This window comes from Mesoplodon densirostris, chromosome 8, assembly GCF_025265405.1.
Source record: "Mesoplodon densirostris isolate mMesDen1 chromosome 8, mMesDen1 primary haplotype, whole genome shotgun sequence".
NCBI lineage: Eukaryota > Metazoa > Chordata > Mammalia > Artiodactyla > Ziphiidae > Mesoplodon > Mesoplodon densirostris.
Window position 1 is genome coordinate 92,596,356 of NC_082668.1, and position 13,445 is coordinate 92,609,800.

At 34.5% G+C, this 13,445-nt stretch overlaps 1 protein-coding gene across 2 annotated transcripts in view; it reads left to right on the forward strand.

Moving 5' to 3' along the window:
• Positions 1-13,445, forward strand: part of SCRN3 (secernin 3) — a 36,708-nt gene that overhangs the window by 5,883 nt on the left and 17,380 nt on the right. For both annotated transcript variants that reach the window (XM_060106808.1, XM_060106807.1), the window contains exon 5: positions 2,376-2,588. In XM_060106808.1, coding sequence (XP_059962791.1) covers positions 2,376-2,588 — 213 coding nt within the window. The remainder of the gene's footprint in view (positions 1-2,375; positions 2,589-13,445) is intronic.

The following is a 13,445-nucleotide window of genomic DNA, read 5'->3' on the forward strand; positions in this document are numbered from 1 at the left end:
CAGTTGATTGTTTTGGAATGCTTTGCTTTTTTTTTCTTGATTTCTTTGTAACCATATATTCCTCTCATTTTTCAAGTGAGTAGATCCAGAGATATGAAGTGATTTACTCAAGGCAGTGAATGAGAGACTTAGAATTTAAATCTTTCCATCCTGACTCTCAGTTCAGTATTCTTTCACTAGAGTACAACCTTGTGCTTAAGCTTGACCATGTACTTCTTGTGTAATTACCTCCTGGATCTCATAGTTTTACAAGGGGGATAAGATACACATGTGAAAATATTAAATGGCAAGTGAATGACACACACACATATATGCTATGAACATTTAGAGAAAAGAAAAGTCATCGTGAGCTGGAGAAATTTGGGAAGTCTTCATGAAGGTAGCCTTGAGCTTTGGAGGATTTGGATGTTATTTTTCAAAACAGGTCATTGACAGTTGTTTTTTTTTTTTTTTTTTTCTTTTTGCTGTATGTGGGCCTCTCACTGTTGTGGCCTCTCCCGTTGCGGAGCACAGGCTCCGGATGCGCAGGCCCAGCGGCCATGGCTCACAGGCCCAGCCGCTCCGCGGCATATGGGATCCTCCCAGACCGGGGCACGAACCCGTATCCCCTGCATCGGCAGGCGGACTCTTAACCACTGCGCCACCAGGGAGGCCCTGACAGTTGTTTTGATGGACATTTTATATTTTGCATGTGTGTTTATTAATACACAAAACTGAATTTAGACTCTTTTCATTATTGTGATAATTGGCCTGATTATACCATTAATTACTTTTTATTTTGTCAAGTGTGCTATATCCAAGAGAAAAACGAATTCTGTTGAAAAAGATAGCCCCACCGAGCCATCCAAAACAAACACCTTCACTGAGTCTGATTATCCAATTGTAGATTAACTTTGCCAACTTGTTTCTCTTCCTATTACTAAATTAGCCCAAGAACTAAGTAGTTTAACTATAGGGAATTATCTACTCGATGGAAAATTCCTCTTCTCTTTGATTCTATCATGACTTAAGTCTATTTTTGTAGTGAAAATATCCCAGGTATGATTTCATTAGAGTAATTAAATTGATTTCTACTTGGCAGACTATCATTCCAAATCTGTTTTAAAATGTTATTAATTTTCATTTATCATGATCTATTTCATTTATTCTGATCTGTTTAGAACAGACTTTTATTGTTTCTTCTATTTTGTATTTTAGTTGAAAATTTTGTTATAACTTAGTGCCATGATATTTTTAGAAGCCTTATATTTCTGTTCTAAACTTACTTATGACTATTTTTTAAACAGTAATTCATATAAAAGACTAATATCTAGAATATATAAAGAACTGTCAAAACTCAACAGTAAAAAGACAAATGACACGAAGAGACATTTCACCTAAAAGGTTATACAGATGTCACAAAAGCACATGAAATGATGTTCAACGTCATTAGCCATTAGGGAAATGCAAACTAAAACTACAATGAGATATCATTCTACCTCTATCAGAATGGCTAAAAATTTTTAAATGACACTCCCAAATGCTAGTGAGAATCTGGGGGATGGTACATTGCTAATAAGAATGTACAGTCACTCTGGAAAACAGTTCGGCAGTTAAAAAAAAACCTTAATATGCAACCATTATACAATGCAGCAATTGCAATCTTATGCATTTATCCCAGAGAAATAAAACTTAAATGCACACAAAAACCTGTACATGAATTTTTAGAGCAGCTTTTCCCATGATACCAAAAACTGGAAACAACCTAGCTGTCCTTTAACTTGTGAATGTTTAAACAAACCATAGAATGTTTATAACATGGAATACTAGTCAGTAATAAAAAGGAATGAATTGTTGATACATACAATAACCTGGAATAATCTTTAGGGAATTAAACTGAGTAACAAAAGCCTAAAGATTGTATATTGTATGATTCCATTTATATGATTTTCTTGAAATGACAGTTATAGAAATGGATAACAGATGGTTGCCTGGGGTTAATGAAGGGCTGGGTGTGGGAGATAAGTGGGTGTGGCTATAAAAGGGCAACATGAGTGATCCTTGTGATATTCTGTACCTTGACTGTATAAATACTAGTATTTTGGTTGTGATATTATGCAAGATGTTACCATTTGGGGAGATGGTGTAAAGGTGCATAGCTCTCTCTTTAATTCTTACAACTGCATGTGAATCCATAATTACCTCAAAATAAAAAGTTTAATTTAAAAAAGTAATTTATTTATCTATTTGAGTCTGTAATAAATAGATGCACATGGTACAACATTTAGAAGCCTATATTTACATTGAAATAATGATTAAGGATCGTAATGTACAGAGATAGATATATTACATTAAATATGACTTTTCTTCTCCCTTCTTCTCTTCTTTGAAAATAGAGGGAGTTCGTAATATTTCTAATCAGCTTTCTATAACAACCAAGATTGATCGGGAACACCCAGACATGAGAAGCTATGCTAAGCAGAAAGGTTGGTGGGATGGTAAAAAGGAGTTTGATTTTGCTGCATCATACTCTTATCTTGACACAGCCAAGATGATGATTTCTCCAGGCAGATACTGTGAAGGCTACAAGCTTCTGAATAAACATAAAGGTAATTTTAAATAATATTAGAATGAAAATGTTATTTCATGTAAATATAATGTGGGTATAATAAAGTCTGTTTTTTGAAAAATTATTCTAAGTAAGATATAGTTTTATTAAAACTGAAAACAGGGAATTCCCTGGTGGTCCAGTGGTTGGGACTCTGTGCTTCCACTGCAGGGGGCACGGGTTTGATTCTTGGTCGGGGAACTAGGATCCCGCAGGCCGTGCAGCACAGCCAAAGGAAAAACAAAAAGAAAAAAAACCTGAAAACATTGTGATACTGTAAGCTGTTTTTTGAGATGAGTGAAGTGCTATATAATTGTGAGACGGTAATAATTCTTTCTGAACGACAAGTTCAGATTTGCAATCCTCAAACCCTTTTTTCAGTTCTTAGTAATATTCTTAAGGCCAAATTTGGATTACTTTTCTTCTCAGAGTTCATTGGAACATGGAGATGGTTTTCTTTGACTATTGCTGCTGCTTCTTTCATTTATCTTTTGATAGTACCCTTATTGGTTATTTTCTAATTTCAAAAGTTATGTCTATAACTTGTCAAGAAGAAAAACTGAGCAGATATAAGAATTCTCCCTTTCCACTCTTAAACTCTAGAAATGTTGAATAAAATATTTGAACATTAAGGACATATATAGATAGGTTTAAACACAAGAAGAGGAAATCACTAGGTACCAAAAATGAAGAGAGAACCCATAGTGTCAGCAAGATTTGAGGTGTCTCTTCTCCATACAGTCCTCCTTCTCTCTGTGTCAAAGGGGAGATGGTGGACCACATATCATCCTTAGAGGCTAGTTTTAACATCCTTGAGAATGTAGGTGCCTAGCTGAAAGACCTATCTGGGGAGCAGGAACTGGACTAGTTACTAAGATTAGAACTCTGCTCCATGCCCAGAGTCCCAGCCTGGAATTGAGCTGTCTGCTGTCCCAGGCTAGGGGTCAGTACATTCTCTTGTGAGTGACTGAACTCTGAGCTACATGTATTTTGTAGACTCAGCTGAGGCTACCTGTGCTGTGTTGAGAAACAAACTGGTTTGGAACCTGCAAACCACAGGTATGCAGAATTCCAGCATACCTGTGTCTCTATGAATATATGACAAATACTCAAATTTTACTCAAATTTCCCATCCAGATGAGAAATCTGCTATAATGAATCTTCATGTAACTGCCATTAAAAACATGGACATTCAGATGAAAGGATGTAGTTTCTACATTTATTATGGATAGTTTCTATTATTATGTCCTCAAGTTCATTGATCTTTTCTTCTGCATTATCTAATATGCTGTTAATCTCACTTAGTAATATTTTCATTTCAGTTATTATATTTTTCATCTCTACATGTTCTATTTGGTTCTTTTTGTATATCTCTCATTTCTCTATTCATTACCTTCATGTTTTTCTTTAAATCCTTGAGCATATTTAGCAGACAGCTGTTTTATAATAGTTGTTTTAACATCCTTGTCTTCTAACTCTATTATCTCTGTAATTTCTGCATCTGTTTCTGTTGATTTGATATTCTTCTGGTTTTGGGTCACATTTTCCTGCTTATTCATATGTTTAATAATTTTTTATTAGATGATGGACATTGCAGATTTTTTTTTTTTCTTTTTTTGCGGTATGCGGGCCTCTCACTGTCGTGGCCTCTCCCGTTGCGGAGCACAGGCTCCGGATGCGCAGGCCCAGCGGCCATGGCTCACGGGCCCAGCCGCTCCGCGGCATATGGGATCCTCCCAGATCGGGGCACGAACCCGTATCCCCTGCATCGGCAGGCAGACTCTCAACCACTGCGCCACCAGGGAGGCCCGACATTGCAGATTTTAATCATTGAGTTCTGGATTTTGTTTTACTCCTTTAATGAGTGTTGGACTTTGTTTTATCAGTTAATTTCATTATTTAGGGAACAGTTTCATCTTTTTTAGGCCTATTTGCTTTTCTAGGGTAGCTCTAGAGTAGCTATTATACCAGGGCTAGTTTAGTCCCACTAAAGGCATGTGATCCTTCTGGGATCTCTGCTGAATGCCTTATGTATTAAATGAGATCTTCTTATTCCAGCTAGTAGGAACTCAAAAGATTCCCAGCCCTGTGTTAGCTTTATGTATTTTTTAAAAACTCATAGTTTCCAATAATTGCTCTTTCCTTATAATTTGTCCTTTGTTTGGTCTTGTGGAGTTTCACTCTATGTGTGTGTGCAAATTGGTATTCAGCCAGAGGCTCAATGGACCCTCTGTACAGGTTGCTAGAAATTTTTTGAGAGGTAGCTCATTCCTCTTTCGTGCTCTGCTTTGCAAATTCTACCACCCTGACCTCCCTGAACTTCCACCTCTGTTTCCTCAACTTAGAGTGATCTTTGGGCTATGTCTGGGTCCCCCTCCCTGTACTGTTGTCTGAAAATGCCTCCAACAACACTGAGCTCCTGGAGTCAACACAATGGTAGGGCTTACCTTATTTGTTTCCTTTCTCTCAGGGATCATAATCCTACATTACCTGTTGTCCAATATCCAAAAACAGTTTTATATATTTTGTCCAGTTTTCTGTTTGTCTACAGTAGGAGGGTAATTCTAGCCCCTACTGTTCCTTCATAGTTGGAAGCAGTTCTATTTACATTATACTGAGTGTTTTTTGCAGTACAGAAGAGAAATGCAATTCATATCCAGTAAGATATGTTATTATTTTGAACTGCACACAGCACAATTATTGGACATTCATTGAGAGTTAAATAAATAGATGATTAGTGTTTACACACTTCCCATTATGCAGAAGTTCTTGGTTGATTGTTACATAGGTTTTACAAGTATTTAGTAATATTTGGGGAAATTGATTGAGTTTTTAAATATGGGCTAGGAATACATTATTATTTTTTCCATTTAAAATAATGGGTTGTAGGCTCTTGCTATTCAGTGTTTATAACAGTTTAGATTCAGGTAAGGAGGCTGTATGTATTTTATTAACCACCCATATGGAAGCCTTCATTATCCATGGTCTGCCAGGACTCTCCTAGAAATTCCCTTTGAAGATGATTTCACAGGAAAAAAATTATAAAAAAATTATAAACACATGAGCAAATATAGTACTAAAAGAGAAACAATTCATAGACCCAACAAATACAGGAAATTCACACCCGAGAACAAATTAGCTGATTTAAAGTTAGCTAATGATTAAATAATATTAAGGAATTATTATTTAAAAATTCAGATGTGGTCATTGTATTTTAGCTATATTTATAAAAAATTCAGATGTGGTCATTGTATTTTAGCTATATTTATAAAAAAATTCCTTTTGTATAGATAACGTACTGAAATATTATGGATGAGATGATGTGACTGGGATTTTCTTCAAAATAATTTGATGGGAGAGATTTGATAACTGTTGAAGCAGTAATGAATATTTGAGGATTCATTGTATAATTTTTCTGAACTTTTATATATTTGAAATTTTCTATAATAAAAAGTTAAAAAAATAAAATTAAAATGTTCAAAGATATAAAGGAAGGAATGAAATCCATAAAGGAAGAGTAGGAGATTATGAAAAATAAACAGATAAATTTGAAAATTCTAAAATGTGCAGAAATTCTAAAAATGAAAATTACAGTCACTGAAACAAAACCAAAATTGAATGTTGTAACAAATATTCAAAGTTAAGCATTTGGAAAATGCAGGTAAACAAAGAGGAACAAAAATTACTCATAATAAGTACTCAGCACTCACTTAACATTTAAATATTTTTAATTGCAAAAGTAAAATATATCATTGCTAGCAGATATTCTTTGTAGCCATATTTCCCTGTATACATATACAGCTTATTTTTTAAAATAAAAATAGGCCAATACTGAATATATTCTACTTTAATCCACTTTTTAGTTGATGGTATATTTGGAATATCATTCCACATCTTTAGTTATCATTCATTTGAAATGTTTTAAAATTTCCCCTGTGATTTCTTTTCTGACTTGTGAATTATTTAGAAGTGTGTTATGAATTTCCAAATATCTGAGGGTTTCCTAGATATCTTATTGTTATTGATTTCTAATTTAATTCCACTGAACTCAGAGAACATACTCTATATGACTTCAGTCCTTTAAAATTTACTGAGACTTATTTTATGGCCTGGCATATGATCTATTTTGCTGTACAAAATATGCACCTTGCACTTGTTAGGTATAGAGTTTTATAAATATCAATTAGGTCAATTAGGTCAAGATGGTTACTGTCATCATCTACATCTTTAATGATTTTTTTTTCTTGTTTTATATATTACTAAGAGAGGAGTGTGAAAATCTCCAATTATGCTTATGGAATTGTCTGTTTCTCCCTTTAATTCTGTCAGTTTTTGCTTAATATATATTAAAGCTCTGTTATTAGGTGCATACATATTTATAATTGTTTTGTCTTTCTGGTGAATTGGGCCTTTTCTTCATGAAATATTATTTCTCACTGTTAATACTGTTTGTCTTGAAGTCAACTTTAGCCCAGCTTTCTGTTTACTGTTTATATGACATATACTCACCTATCCATTTGCTTTCAAACTATCTGTATCTTTATATCTAAAGCACATTGCTTGTAAAAAAAAATATGGTTTAATCTTTTTTTTAAACCATTCTGATAAGTTTTGCCTTTTAATTAGAAACTACAGTTCATTAACATTTAATGTAGGCTGGTTCTGGTTCCAGATAAGATGCTGTAAGTAAACTCTATTCTATCTCTTTTTCTGAATATAACCAAAAACCTGGAAATATTGTATGGAACAGTTATCTGAGGACCTTTAAATGTAAAAAGGGACAGGCAATAGGAGAAAGAAACCAGAACCCAAAGTATGAATTCATCCAGCAGTGAGTTTCATGGTTTTTTTCCTTCCATATCACCTGGCCTGGTTTCAAACAGTATGATTCCTGGAACTATGCACTGGGTGTGGACAGAAAGTAGGCCCAAAATCTCATAACATAATGTTGTAATCTAAATGGTACAATCCAAAATTACCCAATATATGAAAATTAGGAAAATCTCAACAATTTGGAAGGGAAAAGACAATAGATACCAATGACAAGATGATCTAGATGTTGGGATTATCAAATGAAGACTTTATTCAGTTATTTTTTTGATTGAAGTATAGTTGATTTACAATGTTGTGTTAATTTCTGCTGTACAGCAAAGTGATTCAGTTAAATGTATATATATGTCCTTTTTTATATTCTTTTCCATTATGGGTTATCATAGGATATTGAATATAGTTCTCTGTGCTATATAGTAGGACCTAGTTGTTTATCCATTCTATGTATAATAGCTTACATCTGCTAACCCCAACCTGCTATTCCATCTCTCCCCCAACCTTCTCCCCCTTGACAATCACGTCTGTTCTCTATGTCCATGAGTCTGTTCCTGTTTCGTAGATAGGTTCATTTGTGTCATTCAAATGAAGACTTTAAAGCAGCTATTTTAAGTGTGAACACTCCCAATATGAATGGGAAAGTAGAGCATCTCAGCAGAGAAATAGAAGCTATAAAACAGAACTGAATGGAAATTTTATAATTGAAAAACACAGTAACTAAAGTAAAAAATTCCTCTGATGGGCTCAATAGCAGAATGGATATGACAGAGGAAAGTGTCGGTGAATTTGAAGATAGATCAGTAGAAATTATCTAATATGAACACAGAGAGAAAAAAAATTGAAACAAAGAAACAGAACAGAGCCTTAGGGACTGTGGGATAATACCTAAACATCTAGAGTCATTAGAGTCTCAGAAGGAGAGAAGAGTGTGATGCAGAAAAGTTTTAAAATAAATAATGGTTGAAAACTTCTCAAAATGGCAAAAGACTTAAATTTACAGATTCAGGAAAGTTAGCAAACGTCAAACAAGATAAATGAAAAGAAATCCATGCCTAAATGCACAAACTGCTGAAAACCAAAGACAAAAAGGCTTAAAAGCAGCTAAAGAAAAATAACACATTATATGTAGGTAAAAAATGATTTCTGTGTGTTTTTCATTATAAACCATAGATGCCTAAAGGCAATGAAACAACATTTTTAAAGCTCTGAAAGAAAAGAATTCTGTATCTAGACGAAGTATTCTTCAGGAATGAAGGTGAAATAAAAACATCCCGCCATGTGGGAAAACTAAGAGACTTTGTTGCCAGTATTCCTGCTGTAAAAGAAATGCTAAAGGAATTTTTTTAGATAGAAGGGAAGTGATAGCACAGCGAAACATGGAACTTCAGGGATGAAGGAAGAGCCACAGAAATGGTAAATATTGGGGTAAATATAATACCATGTTTCTCCTCTTAAGACCTTAAAAATGTGTCTAACAGTTATAAGCCAAAATTACATTTCCTATAATATACATGATAATCACAGTATGAAGAGGGGAGTACATATGGTGTTAAGGTTTCTACATTGTACTTAAAGCTGTAAAATATTGATTCTAGTAAACAGATAATTTAATTACATATATTGTAGCCTTAGAGCAACTATTTAAAAAGCTATGTAATAAGATACAGTAAAAAAAACCCAAACACATGAATTAAAATGGAATACTAAGAAAATATTCAAAAAGAAGGCAGGAAGGGGGAAATGGAAGAATAAAAATAGAAGCATCGAACATAAAACAATATAACGTAGATCTAAAGTTCAACATATCTATAATTACATTAATTGTTAAATGGTCTAAACATACCAATTAAAAGATGACGTGTGTCAGACTGAAGTAAAAAAACAAACCACGACTCAGCTATATGCTGTGTACGAGTGACTTACTTTAAGTAGGCGAAGAGTAAAAGAATGGGAGAAGTTATAGCATGTAAACACTGATCAAAAGACAGCTGGGTTGGCTATATAAATATTAGATGAAGTAGACTTTAGAGCAAGGTACATTATCAGGGAGAGACATATCACATAATCAAAAAAGGGTCATTTCAGGGTTATTATTTTCTCCATGGTAAACGTATACGAACCTAACAACAAATCTTCAAAATATATGAAGTAAGAACTAACAGAACTGATAGGAGAAGTAGACAGTTCCACAATTATAGGTGGAGACTGTAATGCTTCTCTCTCAGTAATGGGAAGAGCCAGTGGACAGAAAATCAGCAAGGATATGAAAGAATTGAACAGTATATCAACCACTGGATCTAACTGATGTTTATAGAATTCTCCACCCAACAACAGTGGAATGCATATTCTTTTCAAGTGCACATGGAACATACACTAAGTTGACCATATCCTGGATCATAAAACAAATCTTAAAAAGAGACATAACAAAGTACAGTCTTTGACAATAATAAAATTATATTTGAAATCAGTTACATAAGGATATCTGGAAAATCCCCAATACTTGGAAATCACACAACACACTTTATTTTTTTTTAATTTATTATTTATTTTTGGATGCGTTGGGTCTTCGTTGCTGCGCACGGGCTTTCTCTAGTTGCGGCGAGCAGGGGCTACTCTTGGTTGCGGTGCGCGGGCTTCTCATTGCAGTGGCTTCTCTTGTTGTGGAGCATGGGCTCTAGGCACGCGGGCTTCAGTAGTTGTGGCTCGCAGGCTCTAGAGCACAGGCTCAGTAGTTGTGGCGCACAGGCTTAGTTGCTCTGCGGCATGTGGGATCTTCCCAGACCAGGGCTCGAACCTGTGTCCCCTGTATTGGCAGGCAGATTCTTAACCACTGCGCCACCAGGGAAGTCCACACAACACACTTTAAATGTATGGGTCAAAAAAAAAGTCTCAAGGGAACTTAGAAAATATTTTGAGTGGAATGAAATGAAAATCAATATACCAAAATTTATAGCATGCAGCAAAAGTAGTGTTTACAGGAAAATTTAAAGCATTAAGTGCTTATACTAGAGAATAAGAAAGGTCTCAAATCAACAATGTAAACTTTCACCTTAATAAACTAAAAAAAAAAAAAAGAAAGAAAAAAAAAGAACAAAAAAATCCCAAGCAAAGAAAAGAAAGAAATAATAAAGTGCAGAAATCAGTAAAATTGAAAACAGTGGAGAAAATGGATCAAACTAAAAGCTGGTTCTTTGAAAAGATTAATAAATTGAAACAGCTCCACAATGAAAAAAAAGAAGAAAACACAAGTTACATGTCAGGAAAACATATTATTATAGACCCCATAGACATTAGGAGGATAATAGGGAAACACTATAAACAGCTCTAAGTGTGTTCAGTAACTTAGAGGAAATGAACCAATTCCTTGAAAGCCACCAATCACCAAAACTCACCTAGGAAGAAATATCAATAACTTTTGATTTAGCAATTGAATTGGTTGTGTTCTGTCTGCAAAGTCTGTCTCCTGGTCAGCAGCTCAAATTTCAGTTTCGTTCTTTTATCTTTAGCTGAGCTGCTATCATTCTCCCCCACATATGCTGATTCATGAAACAGATGGAGATTTGGGCAGAGTTTTTTTTTTACAAAGAATTTGGGGGTTGCTCTCTATAACTCTCTCCTTTCTGCGATTCTCCCTTCACCTTCTAGTACCAGTAGTTGGCCTCTGGTTCTTCAGGCCAGAAAGACCAAGGTTTTCTATAACTGCCTGCGCCACATTGCACAGCATTGACCATGGCCTTCCCTCAGGCTAAAGCCGTAACAAAAGTGGGAAATTTACTCTGTGCTTCATCCCATCTTCCAAGTGTCACCCCTCCTCCAGAATTTTCCTGCTTTTGCTCACGGTAAAGAGCCTTAGTGTATTTTGTCCCAAGTTTATAGTTATCTGAGGGAGGGTTAGTATGATAGAAGCGTACTCAGCCTAAATGAAAGCAGAACTCCTTTGCATGTCATTTAATATTCTATGACATTCTTTTACTTATAAAAATAAATATATTCACATGATTCAAAATTCAGCAGTATACAAGAGTATACAGTGAAGCCTCTCCTTTCTAACATGCCCCTGTTCAGTCCTTTTTCCTACAGGCATTCCCTTGTATATGCCTTCAGAGATGATGTATGCTTAATGAAACAAATATGTATAGGTATTCTTGTTCTCCTTTTTACAGAAATGGTAGCATGCCATACACACTCTTCTGCACATAAGTTTTCTCTAGGTACCAATATATAATGTAGATCATTCTATTTTAATATATATAGAACTATCTCATTTTTAACAGATGCATAGTATTCTATTATTTTGGTATAATATTTATTTCCATGTGGTTGTATTTTATCATTATATAGTAAAGATTGATTGTATGAATCATACTTTAGTTAACAAATTCTCTGTTATTTAGGTCATTTTTAGTTTTCTACCACTGAAAATTTTACAGTATGCTCATAGCTTCTTTATTTTCACATCCATGATTACTTTCCTAGAATAATTTCCTACAAGTAGAATGTGGGGTCAAAGCATGTGCATGTTTTAAGGCTTTTGAAACACATTGCCAAAATGACCACCAGAAAAGTTACATCAGTTTAAATTTCCACCAGCAATATTTGAGTGCCCATTTTCTAATATATTTACCAATATAGGATATTGTTTTTGTTCCATCTTGTTAAATTTTTAGGCAAAACTGGCATGTTATTACTTTAAAATATATTTCTCCTATTAGTGAGGTTAACCATATTCTTAAGTTTATTGAAAATTTATAATTTTTAAATAACTTTCCTGTTCTTAATATATTTTTTCCCCATTTTTATATTTGGTTACTACTAACTCTTAAAAAATTATTAGTAATGTACCTTTGTCTATTCGCCTCCAAATAATTCCAGAAAAATAACTTTTATTTAGAAGATTATTGGGTGGCGGATAAATGCTAAAAGGGTCTTTCCACTCATAAAAATCTGTGACTGATTTATCTTCCTTCACTTGAAGGATAAAATGGTTCTATAAATCAATCAGAAAGCAACTACTCAGAGATAGATAAGTCAGTGATGAATACTTGCTTCTCAAGTATTCATTAAACAAATTAATTATATGTAGAGCAGAAAAAAGTTTGTGACAGAATGTTTTTAGAATGCCTTAACATCATTGTTTTCAAAGTATTTAATATCTTATATTTTAATTTCCAGAAGAATGTTGTCATTTGAAAAGTTTCCTATAAAGTTTCTTAATATTAGTTTGCCATTTTATAAGTAGGTTATTTAAACTATCTTTTTTCATATAGGTACATGTGTAGAAAATGCTAAAATATGTTATCCTAAGGATTTTGATTTTAGGCTTACTGTCATTGTAAAAGTAGAGACAGAGTACTGGCTGCAGCAGCACCTACTCCTATTTATTAAAAAAGTATCAAAGGGGGCCTCCCTGGTGGCACAAGTGGTTGAGAGTCCGCCTGCCGATGCAGGGGATACGGGTTCGTGCCCCGGTCTGGGAGGATCCCATATGCCGCGGAGCGGCTGGGCCCGTGAGCCATGGCCGCTGAGCCTGCGCGTCCGGAGCCTGCGCGTCCGGAGCCTGTGCTCCGCAACGGGGGAGGCCACAACAGTGAGAGGCCCGCATACCGCAAAAAAAAAAAAAAAGTATCAAAGGCTAGACACTGTGCTAAGTGATTACATTATTTTCTTTAAGCAACCATGTGAAGTAGGTATTATCTTCATTTTACAAATGAGGAAGTTGTGTTTGTGCTCTTCATTTATCTCCTGTATGAAATTGAAAAAAAAATGGACTCTCATTTGTCCTTATATTTCTCTGAGCACCTAGTTCAGTGTCTTGCACTAGTGTGTGTGTGCTTAGTAAGTTTCTTTTTTTTGTTAAATTAACAAAGGATTATTAGTTGAATTGAATTAAATTATAATTTGCAGATAGTTTAACGAAGATCATTGTTGTATCCTTTTTTTCTGGCAATAAACCTAAAGGCTTAGGACATAAAATTAGCAGGTATTCTTAAAAAATGAAGAATAATAACACATAATTAAGGCGGAGAGGAAA